Source organism: Rhinolophus sinicus, linkage group LG03 (assembly GCF_036562045.2).
Source record: "Rhinolophus sinicus isolate RSC01 linkage group LG03, ASM3656204v1, whole genome shotgun sequence".
Classification (NCBI taxonomy): domain Eukaryota; kingdom Metazoa; phylum Chordata; class Mammalia; order Chiroptera; family Rhinolophidae; genus Rhinolophus; species Rhinolophus sinicus.
In genome coordinates this window covers 22,185,971-22,205,236 of record NC_133753.1, presented here as the reverse complement: position 1 = coordinate 22,205,236, position 19,266 = coordinate 22,185,971, and the positions used below count along the sequence as shown (strand labels likewise).

Here is a 19,266-nt window from a genome sequence, read left to right as displayed (position 1 = left end):
CCACTCTCCACCATAGGAACCTCAGCCTAAACAAACATGTGACAGCAAAGATTAAAGAACTCATGGCACCAGGAAACTATCAACAGAGATGATGATTTCAAACTGGGTGAATTAACAAAGAAAGGAAGAAATTTTTTTTACATTCATTTGGTTATATAAAAATGTTTTCATGAATTGCTTTTTCTATATACCTAATTACATCTAATTTTCATGAATTGCTTTTTCTTTTTTCTTTTTTTTAATTTATTGGGGTGACAGTTGTTAGTAAAATTACATAGATTTCAGGTGTACAATTCTGTATTACATCATCTATAAATCCCATTGTGTGTTCACCACCCAGAGTCAGTTCTCCTTCCATAACCATATATTTGATCCCCCTTACCCTCATCTCCCACCCTCCATCCCCCTTATTACCCTCTGGTAACTGCTTTTTCTATATATGTAATTTTTTTCTATATATCCAACCATACAGTAGCTCAATAAAAATCATGCCTATCACTAAATTGGTCTGATTCATTTGGTTCCATTACCAAATTTGTCTCTGAAGTTCAAGTTATAGATGTAACTGGCTGGTTTGCTCATAAAATAGGTAAAATCAGGGAAGTCTGACTTATGTGCACCTTTGCAGGACTAAAATAATCCTCATGCTTTTGCTTATTTCATTTATTCTCTTTGCCTGGTATTCACTATGCTCTCATCCATTTCCATTACTGTAATTCCAACTTTTATCTGTCCTAAAAGCTTTCCCTCCTGGTCTCTTCCTCCTCCAACAACAAAGAAAAAACAAGCTGAAGGGTAGTTTTTTACTCCCTGAATTTTATTAAATTTTGTTCAGAATCCTCTGGCATTTATCACATTCTCTCATACTGTTTATTATAGCATGCCTTTATTTCCTGTATCAGATTCTAAGGTGTTTGAAGGCAAAGAGTGTTTTCTTCTGCCTCAAACTGGGGCAATAGGGCTTAATGAAGATCCCAGTGTTAGTAGTTGGATCACTTCAGTGCCCTCATCTATAAAGTAAAAATGGTAATAAATAAAACCAACCTCATAAATTTGTAGAGGCATCGTAAGAGAATACATGTAAAACTGCCAGGCTGTTAATTACTGGATAATTGTTAGCTATTGTTTCCACTCCCTATATCCCCAAAACAAAAGCCTTACATGCTGTAGGCTTTCAATTACTGTTGGTAGAGTTTATGCTAATAAATATTCATACCCAGCAATGCATCAGCATTAGATAATTCTGTGTTTGGAAGACTAAGGTGATTAACTACGACCTAGCAGCGGTTAGAAAGGCTGGGATTACCAACATCGGGCCAATTTCCCCCCCTTGCCATCTAGACCAGCGGTGTTCAAAACAAGTTTCTGTGATGCTTGCAATGTGCTATAATCTGGGCTGTGCAATAATAACCATTAGCTATACGTGGCTATTGAGGACTTGAAATGTGGCCTGTAGGACTGAGAAACTGAATTTTCTTTATTCCGTTTTAATTCCTTCAATACCCCCTTCATGATTACTGTTTCCCCGAAAATAAGACCTAGCCAGACAATCAGCTCTAATGTGTCTTTTGGAGCAAAAATTAATGTATTATTTTTTTGCTCCAAAAGACGCATTAGAGCTGATTCTCCAGCTAGGTCTTATTTGGGGGGAAACACGGTAGTAGCTACCCTATTGGAAGGGCAGCTCTAGAACTTGCCTCCTCCTGTCCGCCTCTACAATTCACCAGTGTCCCCTTTTTCACCAGTGAAGGACTATTTCCTAATCTAAGAAGTAACTCTCACTGATTCAAAGCATCACAATTTCAATTGATCCCAAACCCTTCTATTCTTTAGCCGTTACACGTGTTCACCACCACGCTTCACCAAGAGCTGGCAAGACAAACAGTATCATATTAAACCCAGTATCTCGGGCAGTCGCACGGGACAAAGCGAGTCATACATCAAATGACATGAGACGACCCAACACAACTACTCATTGCGTCCTCGCCTCGCGGAGCACGGACCACGGAGGTAGCAGGGAACGCAAACCAACCGCCGCGACAGGCGTGGCAAAAACGTGATCGGCGAGCCAGGCGGCCAGGGCACGCCTCCGTCAGGCCCAGGCGGCGACGGGGTGTTAGCCCGCCTCCCACGCCGGACGCCGCCGCCACGGGCTCGCGTGCCAGCCGGCATGGCCTGTCGCGGTCCCCAACGCTCCCGGCCTCCCGGCGTACAAACCGGGAAAGCCGTTTACCCCGGCCAACCTCCACCCGCTCTCGCAGGAGAAGCACACCTCCTGCCCTGTTAGAAGCCAGTTTCTCCAAACCCTGCCTTGAAAAGGCCCCAACGTCTCCGGCCTCAAAGTCCCCCTTCAAAATGGCGGCAGGGCTGGGGGAACCAACCATAGAGACGCCCGCCCTCCAGAGCGCCGGCCTCCTCGGGCCGTCTGCGCCCTCTGAGAGGCTGGCGGGACTCGCCTTCCGGCGGGGGCGGGAACACGGTGCGCCTCCGAGGGCCCTTCTAGGAGAACAGCGAGCAGTCTCCATGGTGGCGGGGCGTACCAGCCGGGTCACGTGGCTGGCGGAAGCCGCCGCGGAGGCGGGGGGAGGAGAAAGGGGCGGGAAACCGGTGGGAGAGCCTGATACTCGGCGACCACGGGGTTGTCATGGAGCCGCGGGGCCGGGCTCGCGCATGCGCTACCTGACTCGCGGGGCAGGTTTTGGAGCGGCGACCCCGGCCCTAGGTGAGAAAGGACTGGGCGCGCCGGGAAAGGATCTGGGCGGGGAACGTGGGGAAAGGTGGTGGGAGAAGGGGAGGGAGGAAGGACGCGAAGTGGGCTAGTGGGAGAACCGGGACTTTCGGGGAACAGAGGGGGTCAAATATGTGGCCCTCCCCCATTTAGTTGGTTTGGCTGCGAGGGGTGGGACTGCGGGGTAGAAGGAATCACGGCTGCGGAGGGGGCTCTGTATCGGTCGGGGGGCTTGTGTGAGGAGCCAGTGGATAAGACCTTCAAGGCGGTGGGCCGTGGTCCAGCCCTGAGGGCAACAGCCTACTGGGCTTGGCGAGGGGGTCGGGGGAGAGCCTGGAGGCCTGCTGGACTGGGAGCAGAGGAGCAGGGAAATGGGGCAGGTGAGTGGGTGCGGGAGCTGTAACCTGGGGAGGGTCCTGGGACTCCGGTTTGAGAGTGGGGGTTTCGCTCCGTTCTGGGCCCAGGGCACAGGTGTGCTGTCTTTTCCAGAAACCTGCTGTCACCCACTTGGCTGGTTATTTCCCTTGGGTGGCCAGCTGGCCGGGCGTGGTGCCAGGGGATGAGGAGGTGGGATAGAAGGTGGGCAGTGCCAAGTAAGGAGTTAGTTTTAGTGGGTGGGTTGGGGGAAGCTCTGATCCTAGGCCCAGGGCACAGGCTCCCTGTTATTGCCCAAGTCCTGGCAGTACGCACTGCCTGGGCGTTTGCCCTGGGAGGCTGGTGGTATGCCAGTCACAGCACAGTCCTAGGGTCTGCCCGGTTCTGCTCTGCTGAGCTGGCAGGCAGGTGGATGCCTGGAGGGTACTCCTGCTGTCTGGCACAGATGCAGTGTGGGCTGGTGTGAATGGGGAGGTGGGCAGTTACTGTGAACCCTTATGGAAGCCGGGATTTGAGGGAAGTTCTCTAATCTTACCTCCTCTGTGGGAGAGGGGAGTGGAGTGAGCCCTCCTTGGGGGCTTTGTATGGGATCAGGGTTCAGGATCTTGGACATGAGTTTGCAGCCAAGTTGAAGAATGAAAATGGATGTGAAGGGGAAGATGAATATTAGAGATTTAGGTAGATTGGGGGGAGGCATTCTCTGTTAAAATACACAGACATTCCCCCAGACTGGTATGTTCAAATGTGTAGACCAAGAAAAATTACTTCAGAGAAAACCCAATAATGTATTTATAGTTCTAACTGGGAGTACTTGTAGTTTTCTGGGGGTAAGGTCTTAATTTTTTATGGCCTTGTCTTTTTATTGTATTTAAGCTCCTGCTTTGGCTTTCTCCTCACACCTTTGTTCATGCATGCAGTGTTATACATGTGATACATTATAAAAGAAACTTGAACTCTCAGGAAAGTTGCCAAGTATCTATAAAAGGAGGGATCTGAGTAACATATCAGATCCTTTCCTTGTAAACCTTGTGTCTCCTTTTTATTATAAGCCTAAATCTTCAGAGAGATTGTTTGTGGATTAGACCAACCTTAATTTGGTTGATGGGTTTATCCCTGAGGTTGCATCTTACAATAAGGGGTACATGAGATATCTGCTTCCTGCAGGAGACCAGACCTGGAAGTTAGATCTTAAGGTGACCGTGGTGTTCGGAAATGCAGAATCTTGACCTTCAAGCTGTTCAGATATTTCAGTGACAGCTAAATTGCTAGGGTTGTTAGTGAGACTCAGCAGGACAGAAAATGTGTAGGAATTTATTATTCTGTTGAGTACCTCACACATTGTTGGGGGCTGAAGTCACAAAAATGAAAAAACAACTCTTGAGGTTGAGGAGACAAATAATTACACTCTAAGGTAAGAAGCACAAAAATAGAAGAGCCAAGTGCTGTGGAATACTTGTTAGAATTTTATACCTATTTATATAAACCTCTATATTTATATGCACTTTCCTTTATAAGTTTCAGTGCGTACTGTTCTCTCTGAGAACCTTTGGATTCTGTGTTACATACACTCTTATAAGAGACCCAGTTAGGGTCAATTCTGACAGTTCGGGGAGCTTAAGTTGGAGTCCTTTTAATGCAGAGTCAGACATGTAAGGATCTGAGATGTTTGTAAAGCAGTGTTAGTGGTTTTCAGTCTGTGCTAGGAAATAGAGATCGCACAAGTGGGTAAGAGCTTGGTAACCCGTTTTCAACCCCTAGTCAGCGTATGAGCATCTAGCTTTATTGTAAAAATACCGAGGAAGAAAACAATCTTGTGGTTTGCAGACTTTGCCCTGGGTTTGAGCGCACCTGTAGTAAACACTGTCACTGCTTCTCTTCTGTCAGGAGCTTCATCTGGTGCTGTGTGTGAGTGGGTCTGTTGTTCACCAGCTAATTGATGTCCGCGGTACTACTTCCAGGAAGGAAGTGCGTCTCTCGGAGAAGAGAGGTCAAGGTGGGATGTAGCCCTTCAGTATCCATTCTACTTGAACCTCCCTGGGACACTAAGGCTTTCTGCTGCTTAAAAAGAACTTAGGACAGAGGCTTTCGTATTTTTAGTCATGTTAACATCCAAAGTAGTGAATTTACTATTCTAAAGTAGACTGTGTGTTCTTTATTTCCAACTGTCGCCAATTCCCTGGGATTTAAAATTTTAGAATCCGTTCTCCTTTTAACACATTTGTCAATGTTTCATATTTAGATTCCACAATCAGTATCGTCCTGCACATTCTCAACGGGCCAGAATAAACTCCTGTGTATCTTTTTAGCTCCATTGACTCTGCTTTAACAGCAGCAGCAAGACCTTCCTTCTCTTGTTACAGGATTGTGGAAGACGAAATTGGGATGCTTTACGTAAAATACCTATAAAATAACCCATATTTAGTAAGGCGTGAAACTTTGTTGTTAATTAGTTGCACCTAACATGAGCTGCCTTCCTAATCTAAATCAACAGCAGGATCAGACTTGAATAGGTCGGATTGCCCATCCATAAGCTATAATATATCTGCTTCATTTGGAAGAAGCCTCCTAGTCACTTTCAGACAGCATTATTTCAGGGAAATGAAACCGTGCCCATTTGCTGGGTTTTGTACAAAAGGATCCTGATTTAATTAGAGATACACTTTTACATTTTAGTCAACTTTTTAAACTGCATTGTCCATGCTGTTGCACTTGTCCGTGGCCATCCAGTAAGAGATACTGCTTTTGCATGGTGCTCTACAAGATACGACAATGTCATTTATTTCTTATGCTCATAGGGCTGAACCTGTGACCTGTCAAAGAGTACTTGATTGGACATGGATTGAATGGGGAAACCAGTTCTGTTCAATGAGTTTGACATGGTACAAAATAATTTTTCCCTGGAATTGTGTTTAAAATTCAGTCTTATTCAGATCAGCATGTGTTCCCGTTGGTCCACTTCTGTACGCAAAAATATGAGCGACAGGGTTGCTCGTAAGCATCCTTGTCATCTGTTTAATTCTATTTCGAACCCCTCCTCTGCTTCCGGAGTAGTTGATGTTCCTCATGAGATCCTGCATTAGCAGAAATGTTCAGTCTTGGCATTTTAGGGTGTTCACATACAGTGCTGCTTTGCTTGTGTTTCCCTGTTGCACTCAGAAGGACAAATGGATGGAGTTGTGAGTGGATTGTGAATTAAAATATCACCAGGCTTTGCTTACACCTACTGTCTTAGCATGCTTGGGCTGCTATAACAATATACCACAGACTGGGTGGCTCATAACCAACAGGAATTTATTTCTTGTGGTTTTAAAGGTTGGAAGTCAGATTAGGTGCCGGTCAGGTGAAGGCCTTCTTCTGGGCCACAGATTTCTCATTGTGTCCTCACCTGGTGGGAGGGACCAGGGAGCTCTCTGGAGCCTTTTTTATAAGGGCACTAATCCTATTCAGGAGGGCTCCACCCTCATGACCTCAGCACCTTCCCAAGACCCCACCTCTTAATACCATCATCTGTGGAGGTTAGGATTTCAAACATTCAGACCAACACCTACCCAATTTCATTATTATTGTCATTTTCCCGGTTGGCACCCTGTTCTCTTTAGCCCTGTCGTATACTTTGTGTTCTTTTTTTTTTTTTTCTTTTTTTTTAAGGTTTTACTGGGGAAGGGGAACAGGACTTTGTTGGGGAACAGTGTGTACTTTCAGGACTTTTCCAAGTCAAGTTGTTGTCCTTTCAATCTTAGTTGTGAAGGGCACAGCTCAGCTCCAGGTCTAGTTGCCAGTTGTTAGTTGCAGGGGGCACAGCCCACCAGCCCTTGCGGAAATCGAGGAGTTGAACCGGCAACCTTGTGGTTGAGAGCCCACGCTCCAACCAACTGAGCCATCTGGCTACCCGGGAGCCAAACGGCAGCTCATTGCCTTCATTGTTGTTGCAGAGGGCACAGCTCGCTGGCCCATGTGGGAATCAAACCGGCAGCACCATTGCCCGGAGCTCGCGTTCTAACCAACTGAGCCACGTGTCCGCCCTCTTTTGTGTTCTTATCATGCCAGCCTTACAGCTGCCATTCAGTGCTGACTCAAAAATGTCTGGGAAGTTTTCAACCTCTGCCAGCCCTTTGATGGGCTAATTTGTCTAATTCTTTGCACTGTTAGCCTTGTTATAGATCTGCTGTGAACCAGCTCTGTGTCACTGGGGCAAATCTAGGCTTCTTCCTGGGGCCCCAGTATGTACATGTGACAGCCTACCCTGCATCTCCACTCAGATGACCCATAGTCAGTCACTTCTCTCTACATGGCCTAAACTGAACTAGCCTGGCCACCCATCCTATCCTTTCCATGCTCTTCTCGGGCTCCCGAGCTTAGAAGATGGTTCCGCCATGCACCCCTGCCCCCAAGCAAACAATTACCAAGCCCTGTCAAATCAGCCTCCTAAATATGTCTCCAATCTGTTCACTTCTCTTCATCTCCACTGCCCTCACCTTAATTCACTTGGACTGCGTAGTAAGTAGTACAGCGGTACCTAGATGATCTCAATGCCACTCTGGCCTCTCCATTCAGTCCAGCATCCAAAGTGCTTTTAAAATGCAGGTCTGATCTTGTCACTCTTCTGGTTAAAATGCTTCTGTGACTTCCCATTGCTCTTAATAACCAAAGTCCTTACAAATTGGGTGATAGGGCACTGCCTGTCTGTCCCCTCCTCCCCCCATGTCAGGGCATGACCTGCTACCCTCTGCACTGCTCTGGCCTCCCTTAGGGCCTTCACACTTCACCCCACCCAGCCCCCTTCCGGGGCTGACTCCCACTAACTCCAGATCCCAGTTACATGTCACTTTCCTCAGGAAAGCCTTCCCTTCCCTTCCCTTCCCTTCCCTTCCCTTCCCTTCCCTGTCCCTGTCCCTGTTCCTGTCCCTTCAAACTGCTAGGCTCTCCCCTATATCTGTTACAAAAATAGTAATTCATTGTGTGATTACTTGATTAATGTCTGTCTCTCTCTAGACTCATTTCCAGGAAGGTTGCGGACAATGTTTGTTCCATTCACCCTGTATTCCCAGTCCAAGCCCGGTGCCTGGTTCACAGTGGGAACTTGATAAATATTTTAAATGACCAATTGTAACTTACCTGAGCCTCACCGTCCTCCTCTGTAAAATGGGATAGTGACAGGAGGACGTTGTGAGGCTCAAGTGAGACAACAGAAATAATGTTGTGGGCTTTTATAGAAGCAGAGCACTATTATATGTAACTTTCTTTCTGCATAAAGGGCTTTTTAAGCCAAAAAGTAGTGTGTGTACGTAAGGAGTTGTTTTCACTCTGTTCAGTACCTCACCCAAAGAAGTGAAAAGTTAATTTGGGAAACCACACTTGGGAGGTGGTAATAAGTCAGGGCTCGCAGGTGTATCCTGGGAAAGTAAGCCTTGTCCGAGATGGGCATCCCTCCTCTGCGCCCTCAGGGAGCAGGGTGAGTTCCCCACTCCAGAAGCCTAATCACATGTCCCTTTGTTAGCAGTTTACAAAGCCTCTACTGAATGTGGTTTGTGTGCCTTGAATTTGTAATGAAGTTAGAGGGCACAGAGAGGACAGCGAACCTCTTTTTGGATGGAAACCCCTCTACTATTTAGTAAACTTGAAGCCTTTTCATTTGAGACTTTGAGAAAATACAGAGGAAGAGGGCGAGGCCACTGTTCTTTGCCCTTACTTTACTCACCATTTGGATCACCTGCTTCAGCGATCCAGGCACTGACAGCTTATGTAATTGTTGTTTTTCACAGGACAATCCAGATGAAAGAGTAGTGGTGAATCCACTTCCAGCCCAGGAAAACATGGAGAAGAAAAACTCATCCAGAGGGAGTCCCAGAAGACTCTTGGCCAAACTAGGCAAAGGCACAGAGATGAAAAAAGTGGCTCGTCAACTCGGCATGGCAGCTGCTGAGTCAGATAAGGACTCTGGATTTTCAGGTTAAAAATACCTCATTCTTTGTATATTGTAACGGATGATTTGCCTGAAAAAGGTTTTCCCTAAAACTCATTTGTGTGATAAAGATAGGAAGCTTTCATGTACAGAATAAATAACTATCTGATCTCTTAAAATTGTAATTCTGATGCCACATGGCAGGGTACCCGTCAGTCACCATGGGGTTAGTTTGAAGGAATGATTTGACATCTTTTTCAACTCAGATGCTCAACTTTAAAATCTTACATTTTCAACTTTGGCAAATGGTTCCTGGGAAAAAGTATTTAAATACTCATAATTCTGTTGTCTTAGCTCCTATTTCATAGGAATAGTGGCATTGCAGGAAAGAAATACTGCATGTAAAAAATTAAAGAAAGTAATACAAAATTTGTTAAGGTAACTTTTTTGCTAAGAAAGTAATTTGGCTGTGTTTAAACACATTTCCCGTCTGCAGCCCATCCTCCCAGTATCTGTGCGTTTTATATTTGGACTAGGAACCTCCTGGCCCAATTCCAAACTTGAGTATCTATTAGAGATAAGAAAGTAGAACAATTTTCCTTACAAGTTTATCTTAAACTTTACCTGAAAGGGCTAACTGCGTACCCATTGAATCAATTTTGTGCTGAGGCTCTTTTTTATTTCCAGGTGTGAGGGGAGTGGCTTGACTGTGACTCTAGCGTCAACATTTTGGCCCAGGGAATGCAGAGGGCTGATGCCAGGGGATCTAGCCAGGCCAGCATCCTAAGATGGGAGTACTCTCCTAGAGGAAGATGTGTTATCCAGCCTCACAGAGACTGATCAGTCCATCCGGTTGATTTATTAACTTACAGTGAGAAATGCAGCTGTTAGGAACACGAAAACTGCCTCATCCTCAGATTAGTTTATTTTCTCCCCGTAGGCATGTTGCGTGAGAAGCCAAATTATAAATAGACTGTTGCTCAGAGAGGAACAGAGTACCCACCGACCGAGGAATTAGAATAAGGACAGTCTGGGGAAGGGAGGGCCGACTTGTAGCCCTTTGGGTTTTTGTCTATCTCTCAGCATTGTTTCCTAAGCTTACTTCTTGTATATTTTATTAGCTGACATTCTTCTGTAAAGAAGCACTTTCCCTCCTCACCCCCTTTTTTGCGTATCACTGTGGATTCATGGAATTTTTTTTGTAAAAATAAGTTGGTCAGTCCTTCACCATTATTGTTTTCAATACTCCAATTGTCCCCGATTTGGCCATTGGGAGTCCCTTCTAGATAAAAAGTCCCTGTGTCTTTTCGACATGTTCCCATTTGTGTTTGAGGACTTCCTTGCTTTCTGGGCTGATAAGATGTCCAGGCGCATCTTGTATCTTCCCTGCCAAAGACTTGGAATCCAAGGAACCTGGTTTCCTTTTCATGCAGAAGGGCATTTAGAACCCGAGATCCCCGCACCAGGTATGCACTTTGCTTCTGAGGCCTTTGTTCCTGGCCTAACGGTTCTTCACTAGAGACGCACATTTGGATAATTTGTGGTGCTTTGTTAAAATATACCTGTCTGGGCACCAGATAAATCAATTCAGTAGATGGAGGGGAGGACCCCAACATCCATAATTTCTAAAAAGTGTCACTGGAGATTCCGATTTAAATGCAAGTGTTGACAGTTGCCCTCATTTAAATTAAAGTCACATTCCAGTCTGCCTCATCCAGATTCTGCCGAGATTCCTGAGGAGCACTTGGGGTACCCCAGACTCCTCAATAGCAGGGTTACAGTAGTCTTTGGGTTTGCTCTAGCAGGTAGCTGATTAAGTCCTTTCTGTACGGATTTCACGGAGAGCAACCTCCTTTTCTTTGCCTCGGAGGGTCTCTTTCTGTGCAGGACCCGCAGTAGGCACACTCGGCGTGCAGTTAGGACACCAGCACAGGAGGTGCTTAACCAGGAGGAAGGAGCAACACAAACGGACACCTTTTAAACTTCGCCTTTGATGAACATATCCAGAATTTACAATTAGAAAACTTAGAAAGAAGCTATTTTAATTTCAGCATGGATGTAAGTTTTCAGGTTTACAGATTGGTGTTGTTTTTATTATAATTCCGTCTTCTAGTGCCCAGAGCCTCTTAAAGGGCTAATCCTGCCCCAGGTTACACACATACTCCCCTCCCCCTTAACAAGAGATTCTTGAAAGTAATAAACTACCTTTGAAGCCTTCAGCACATTTCTCCTGTGGATTGCTGATGATTTACTTTCACGTGAACCCGAGTTGCTGCAGGCTCTTGTCTGTAAGAGAGTTAGGAAGGAAGTCCTAGGGCAGTGATTCTTAATCTTTTGGGGTGAGAGTGATGAGTATGGATCCCCTTGAGGATCCAATGAAAGCTAAAGACCCTCCCCTCAGAAAAAGTCACAAAAACCCATCTCACAAATGTTCGATTCAGTTCCCAGGCACCCATGGCTGCCCTGGTTAAGAGCCCTGAGCCTAGAGCCTGAGTGCACTGACCGTTCTTCTGCCCACCAGATGGGAGCTCAGAATGCCTGAGCTCAGCAGAGCAGATGGAGTCCGAGGACATGCTGAGTGCCTTGGGCTGGAGCCGGGAAGAGAGGCCAAGGCAGGACTCCAAGGCTGCAAGCAGTGCCTTCCCTGCCCTGCCTCCCATGGTCGTCATGAAGAACGTGCTGGTCAAGCAGGTGAGGAGGACCGATGTCTCCTGGCGTCTGTGCCGTTTCCCGTTCCCGAGCGTCCTATGCGGAGAGGCCCTTCCGCTCTGCCCAGGAGAGAGTTTAGAAGCAGCCCATTAGAACCACGCTGATGCTGACTTCTGTCCCGGGGAGAGGAGGTTTCCTTTCAACTACTGACAGTGTTTTTGTTAAAAGGACTGTAAGAATTGTGACTTGTGTTCTCATTTTCCACACAGTAAAACTTATTTTTGTATCCCCAGTTTGTCTGAAGGGACCCCGGAATTCTTTTGTCATGCAGAAAGGAACCAAGCAGAAATGTCACAGCCTTTTATAGTGCATTCTAATATGTGGCAGAATTTAGGGTAGAAACAAAAGAATCTCTTTTTAATTTGAAATGCCCTGGAAGTTTAGAAATGTCGGATGTATTTGTTTAAGAAGTCGAGGCAGTTTCCACGTTTCTCATGTCACATTCTCAGCATTTTCTTAGTAATCAGCCAAAGCCGTGTCATTAGTGAGAGAACAGCTCTTTGGTTTAGGTATGGCTATCCCAGAAGTGTCCCCACAGCATTGCTGAAAAATACCCTGTTTCGAGCTTTATTATATAACTTTAAATAATATGTGGTTATTGTCTAGATGTGAAAGAAAAGATTCAGATGGAAACCTAAGCTAAGCCCCCATGTTTGAAACAGAACTTAGTCATATGAACTGGGTTAAAGAAGATTTAACCTTACCCTCCTTTGCTCTAAAATACATCAGTTCTCCCATGGGTCCATTGACGAGGCCGCTTGAAGCTACTGACATTGGAAATCTGGCCTTACGTTGTTGACCTTCCCGCCTTAGGGAGAAGAACATACATGTCTATAGCCTGACAGGAAACCGTAACATCTTAACTATTACCTAGTTATTTCTGAGGAACACAAACTGATTTTCAACAAGGCAACCTGGTGAGTTTGGAAAAAGAATTTGAAGATTTTTTCTTGGCAAATCACATCTCAGCGGGAAGCACAGCTCTGCTTGTTGAAATGAAGAGAGAGAATAAAGACACGTAATGGAGCCCAAATGAGCTTGTCCAGGCCCACCAGCGCTGGGATGCTTCTCAGGGCTTCCTTTCTCCTGGCTTTTTTCCTACCTGCCTTCCTCTCTGGCTCTCGTGTTACCCCTCCTTGTGAGTCTGTGTTTATATGCTTTCTTTGCTGTAGGTGAGGCTGGCAGCTCCAGAGGGCTGAGAACAGTCCACAGTTGAGGAGTGAGTCTGCTTTTCCAGCAGAGCTGCATTCTTCAGGACAAAGACCTTCCAGGAAGGCGTCTGGGCTCCAGCAGGAGATGGGCGGCTTGGGGACAGGCTGACCCAATGGAGTAGTCTAGGAGTTTCGTCTTCTTTTTTTCACACATGCTAGAATCCAGCACACTCCAAAATTAACATAATGGGATACTTTTTAAATCTCTGCATATTGTGTAACGTCTTGATTACTGCTTGCTTGGCTTTAGGTACTTTTCTTTTGAGGTTCTGATTCTAGTTCTGCCACTCGCCTGTGTGATCTTGCACACAGTCAATTACTTAACCACCCTGGACTCCAGTTTCCTCATCTTCAACATGAGGCTTTATGGGAAATGATTCTGAGAGCCTATCCGAGTCTAACATCATATTCCGTACTCCCTCAGGTGATTCAACATGAATAATACATTGTAACATCTAATAGCTAGAACAAGCAAGCTAAGTATCTATTGCGACAGTGGGCATCACAGCAGCATTAGGAAGAATCTAGTGAAACCATCTGAGGGAAGCAGAGGATTAGATATTTTCTGGATCCGTTTGCCTTGTAGGTCCACCCTTAGAGCAAGAATGACTAAGGGGACAGCCTGACATTTTGCTTCTGACGGAGCTGGACTAAGCCATCTCTCCTTTGAAAGACGCCTCATTCTGGATCCCCTCCGGCAGGGAAGTGTGGTTGCTAGGCCTAGCCCTGCTTGCTTATACACATCCCAGAGTAGACTCGAATACCAAGAGGGCTCCAGAATGGACTCCCCGGGCCTTCTCACCCTTGGCGCAGGAGATGAACTGTAGCTGGCCTAACGTGCCTCGCCAGGCATCCAGGAAGCTGAAATGTGTGCAGAGCGGTGTGCTTGTGAGAAGAGAGCTTCTGCTCAATCAAGGTGACCCACCAAGGATAAGAACCCCTGGTGTGGGCTTGCTCTCTGCCTAGCCTCGACACTTCTATCTTTGGGACCAGGTTGGAACCGGTCTGGCTTTTAAATAGTGGAAATGGGTAACCATGCCTTTTTTATTAGATTTGTATCTGAATCAGGACTTGAATGAAAACTGAAAGTGTATAATTGAGGAATAATATAACAAAGGCAGTATAGCAGAACGGTTAGGGTGGGTTTTAGAGTCAGTCAGCTCTCTCAGTAGCTTGTCGACTTAAAGCAAGTTATTTCAACTTCCTGTGCCTCAGTTTCCTATTTGTGAAGGGAAATGATAGCTACCTCATGGGGCTGTTACGGAGACAACCCGTGTAAAACCACACGCAGTGCTGGCCTGTAGTAAGCACCACTTATTATCATGGAAGGTTTCATGGTTGGTGAGTGTCACTGCCTTTAAAAGGGGCCCTGGACTCCTGGCCACGTGTAACTTTTTAATCAAAAGTTGTTTTCAGGTAGAAGAAGTTCCAGATGTAACTAAATGGAGATAGATGTTGATGTAAAGTCACATTTATAGTCTTGAGATTAGCACGTTTTCACGCCATGAAATTGTACTTTCCATATTTTTATTGCCTCAGTTGTGACCTTAGATAACTGTCATTACTTCACCTACCTACAATTTCATTTTCTGAGTGATAGCACTTGGATAAAAATAGGTACTTCCTCCAGTTTTCCCTCAGGAAAAGTTGAAAGAAAAAGGATGATATCAGACCCAAATGAACTTTCAAACTACTTCTCCAGTGACGTTCCTGAGAGGGGCTACCCCATCTGTGAGCAAAGCTCTGGACTTGAAGTTGTTATAAAGATCTCTGCTGTGCCCTTTGAGAGAAGCTTCGGACTTGTCTCCTTTCCGCAGGTAACGAGCCGCTCTTTTCCTTTGTTTTCAGGGCAGCAGCTCATCCCAGCTCCAGTCGTGGACTGTGCAGCCCTCCTTTGAGGTGATCTCAGCGCAGCCACAGCTGTTACTCCTTCACCCGCCTGTGCCGTCTCCTGTCAGCCCACGTCACGCTGGCGAGAAAAAGGCGGACGCCAGGAGCTACTTGCCTATTCTGAATTCCTACACGAAAATCGCCCCACACCCAGGCAAAAGGGGCCTTTCCTTTGGCCCAAAGGAAAGAGCAGAAAGTGGAATGAGGAAGAAAATGTGTACCGAGAGACTGGGGCCCAGCTCGTGTACCGGAGAGCCGACCAAGCGCGGTGCTGTGCCACCCTGTCCCCCGACTCCAGTGCCCCCCAGCGCCAAGCTTGCTGAGGACTCAGCTCTGCAGGGGGTGCCCTCTCTGGTGGCAGGAGGAAGTCCACAAACTCTTCAGCCGGTGTCCAGCAGCCACGTGGCTAAAGCTCCCAGTCTGACCTTTGCTTCCCCCGCCAGTCCTGTCTGCGCCTCAGACAGTACTCTGCATGGGTTAGAGAGCAGCTCCCCCCTTTCCCCCCTGTCTGCTAATTACAGCTCACCTTTATGGGCCGCAGAGCACCTGTGCTGCAGCCCAGATATCTTCTCAGAGCAGCGGCAGAGCAAACACAGGCGCTTTCAGAACACCCTAGTCGTCCTGCACAAGTCTGGCTTGCTGGAGATCACTTTGAAAACCAAGGAGTTGATTCGTCAGAACCAAGCAACTCAGGTAGAGCTAGACCAGCTGAAGGAGCAGACCCAGCTGTTTATCGAGGCCACCAAAAGCAGGGCTCCTCAGGCTTGGGCCAAGCTGCAGGCGTCTTTAACCTCGGGGTCCCCTCATACTGGCAGTGACCTGGAAGCATTTTCTGATCTCCCAGACATATAGCACAGAAGGCACATGTTCTTGTGACCTGAGTGGTTCTTTTTCACTCTTGCTGTTATCTTACTTCTGTTTCCCAAAATTTATGTAAGAGCTCTTCCTTCTAAACAAACTGTTCAGCACTTCACTTAAGAAGCCACATGCGAATACCTTGTCTTCACCTGTGGTCTGTGCACGGTTTACCTGTGTCTCCGTTCCACTGAGGACCTCAGATTCAGGGTGTCCTGGAGTCTCTTTTCCTTAGCCTGCAGGCACTTAGATGGATCACGGGGCAAAGCAGGAGGCCCTTCTGGCTGTCATCTCCCACCATCCCACTCACTAATCGTGATCAGGGTGCAGTGACATGGATGAATGTACAGTGACACCTGTCAAGCCAGGGAGTAGGTGACATAAAGATCCCTTCACAGATCTTCCCTTGAATGTCTTAGTCACAGAGAAAAGTAAGAGGAGGTGTGTTTGCCTTACTTCAGGCATCGGTGCCATTTGGGCACAGGTTGGGCTTAGGGTGCAAGCACTTAATCACTTAAGGCTTTGTTTTCTTAAACTTGAGAGTCAAGTGGAAAGGGTCATACATTGAACTAACTCACCACTTTCATCACAAGCCAGGTTTCTTTTCACTTAAACTGGGAGGCAAAGTGACTTCAGAGTTTTAAGTATGGAACAGATGCAGTACCATCTGGAGTGAGCTGATGAACTGTTTAGACTTTCGAGTCTGAAGAAAGTAGACATGGCTAGCATCTCTTGGTCAGAAGCTGGAAGATTCTGGTAATTTGTGCTCCCCCCCCCTCTTTTTGAAACAATGCAACCTGTTTTATGTGTGAAAATCTTAAAGATAGCTTCATGGTTCCTGAGAGGGTAGCATTTGTTACCCCTCTGCTGCCATCTCTTACTCCTCTTTTGTTTCTATAAAAGAGGAAAGACATGATTATTAAGCTTGATAGACTTGGGATTAAAGTCACCCTGAGGTTACAAAATAGAAGCCCACAAAAATTGGAAAACGTTCTGAACAATTTTCACCTCCAAAATGTTTGTCCCATATGTTGCACAGTGACGTGGAGTCACTGGAGCAGAGTCTTCTGCTGCTTCCGTGCGTTGGATATTGGCAGCAAACCCAGAGGAGTGTTGGTGATCTAGGAATGGAGGGTGTGATGAGAACTTACAGCTGATAACACAGTCAGCTTCATTGTAAAGGTAAACCAGATTTCGAAGTAGTAGAGTTTCAGACTTTCTCCTCTTTATTTAAAAGTGTCATCCTCTTGAAAATCATTAAACAAGTTCTGGACGACCAGCTTCATCTTTTCTGCAAGGAAAATGTTCTTAATGTTTTATGAAGGCCAGAAGCGAATGCTCATATTTACTAGGTAGTTGTAACTAACGTAGTTTAAGAATCATGAGGCTTCGGATTGCCTACACGTTGTCCTCACACATGTATGAGTTAGACATGACCAATTTAAAAATAAACAACTGGGTAAAATCTCTAGACTCTCCTGATCAGTGCAGAATCATTACCTGCCATTTGCTTTGTGAAAGTTTCAAAAATCAGAGCAAATGTGTCTTTAAGCCGACTCAGCGCCTTTGAATACTTTTCTCTTGGCCGACTCCCTTTGCCTCCCCTGAATCCATGTGGTACTACAGCAGCTCTGCTCTGCGCACCATGCTAAGAAGCTTCCTTTTTGGCAGAGTATGTTTGGCAACAAACTATAGAGACAGGTGCATTCAGAACAGCCTGGGCAGCAGTCATGAGTCTTACTGAGTGTCAAAAATCTGAACACAACTTGCTGAGAACCACATTTATTCCATCAGAAAAACCCTCTGTGGAACTATAAGCCTGTTGGACTCTTCCTAGATTAAGGCTTGCATTTGCCTTCCTGTCACAGTAAAAGATGATGAAAGCCATCATTGGTCCTCCCTGCTGAGTGGCAGGGAGTAGCAGCACCACCCCCAGCTCTTCTCTGCTCTTACAACTTAGTGCTGAAAGTCTCTCTAGGCTCTTAGCATGGGCGTTCCTTCCCTAGTGGAGCTGTAAGCAGGTGAAGCCGAGCAGAGAAGCTAGATCTTGGAAGGAGAATCCACTGAAGTGAGCAGACATTTGGGGCCAGAAGCCAGATCGACAAACGGAGACACCTCGGAGCTGACCAGAAAGACCTCTGTTGGTTGCGCAAGGCTGTAAGTAGTGGTCCTAGCGATGCATGATTTGACCTGGTGTGAAGTAGTGCTGCAGAGCGACTGTTTTCTGAAAGTGAGAAGCCATACCAACCCTAGCTCAAACCAACCCTTCAGAGAACTTCTGGCAGATTTTGTTGGCAGTGTTGAAACACATCTAGAAAAAGCTGCTGATTGAATTGGTTATGGGATTGGAATTTAATGACATTGTAATTTATTACACTCTCATTGCTTTTTATTGATTACAGTATTGTCTGACTTTGATTCCTTCAGCAGAAAAGTAACTCTCGTGCATATATTGAAGTGTTTTTCCAGCTATGGATTCTTTAGAGGTTTACTTACCAAATGTGAATTATTTTGAGGAAGTATGAAGTTTTGTAGAAATTGACTGTGAAATGTCAGAGAAAAATAAAAGTCACTTACTTGAAAACTACTTGGCCATTTTGATTTATAACTGCTTAAAAATACTAAGTGAGACCTTAGTATTGGTTTAAGTTTAAACATATGTCCTCATGTCACTTGGGCATGTTGGGATTAGATACTGAACTTGGGGGACTTCACCGCTCTGACTTGCACCAGAGTGCACTTAAGAGGAAATGCAGGCAGTCTTAGGGCAGACGAGGAGTGCAGCACTCCCTAGAGTCTTGGAGAGGTTTCTGTAGGGTAGGCTGGGAGGAGTGACAATACAATCCGATGACTGCTTCCATCTGATCTGACACTTTAACAAATAACATTTTCAAATGACAAAGGCACTACAGTTGTCTCCTGGGATAAACTAGAGCCACATGAAGTGCAGTTCTCTCTACAGCAAAGAGGTTGGTAGCAGGTCCACTTCCCAGCCTTCCTCCCCACTTTTGGGTGTTGATTCCTGACGCTGTCCTTCTCAAGGTTCACTCAGAGTCTCAACAGGTAGCTGTGTGGAGTCCTCCCTGCTCCCCACGGCCAGTCAGCATGCCCCTCCCAGGATTTTTAAGACACTGGGAAAAGGAAAACTTACCCTCCGTTAAGGGCCTACAGGGCTGCCCTAGTCTAATTCTACAGCATGACTTCTGTCCCAGACAACGTTGTACTTTTTGGGATCCAGAGACGCTAGAGCACTGAGGAGAGCAGTTACGCAGTGGGTGGCCCCCGGCCCCCAGGTGATGCCTGCATATGGCAATGGTGTCCAGCTAGGACGCCTGTGTGGGAACATGTCTGTCTAACCCACGTCTTCACCAGCATCGTCGCCTGGTGTGATGGGGGCTAAAGACCTGTCACATCCATTACTCATTAATTAGGTGACTGGATAAGTCCCTGAACCTCTCTCGGTGTCATTCCTTTCAGCTGAATACTAAAGAACTGGAACTGGCTCTCTCTCTGCTTCTTTCTAGCTTTAACCGTTTGTAAGATCTCTCGTCTATTAACAGGTGAGCCATAAAATTAGTAAAATACAAAAACACACA

General features: G+C 46.1%; 2 protein-coding genes across 9 annotated transcripts in view; both read left to right on the top strand.

The window, feature by feature from the left end:
* The first annotated feature begins 2,569 nt into the window (after positions 1–2,569).
* Positions 2,570–18,257, top strand: CIPC (CLOCK interacting pacemaker). Of its 5 annotated transcripts, none has more exons than XM_019733627.2 (5): positions 2,577–2,722; positions 4,988–5,096; positions 8,866–9,052; positions 11,527–11,696; positions 14,774–18,257. In XM_019733627.2, exons 2-5 carry the CDS (start codon positions 5,040–5,042, stop codon positions 15,665–15,667), a joined length of 1,308 nt encoding a protein of 435 aa, XP_019589186.2. In that variant the 5' UTR covers positions 2,577–2,722; positions 4,988–5,039; the 3' UTR covers positions 15,668–18,257. The 5 variants fall into 5 exon arrangements, with proteins under 5 accessions (XP_019589189.1, XP_019589186.2, XP_019589190.1 ...); XM_019733628.2 differs by lacking the exon at positions 2,577–2,722 and adding an exon at positions 2,965–3,108; XM_019733630.2 differs by lacking the exon at positions 4,988–5,096 and having other exon boundaries at positions 2,570–2,722.
* Positions 17,688–19,266, top strand: part of TMEM63C (transmembrane protein 63C) — a 113,636-nt gene continuing 112,057 nt past the window's right edge. For 3 of the 4 annotated variants that reach the window (XM_074327160.1, XM_074327159.1, XM_074327154.1), the window contains exon 1: positions 17,688–17,827. The gene's annotated coding sequence lies outside the window, so the exon portion shown is untranslated. The remainder of the gene's footprint in view (positions 17,828–19,266) is intronic. The other variant, XM_074327157.1, reaches the window with a different exon arrangement.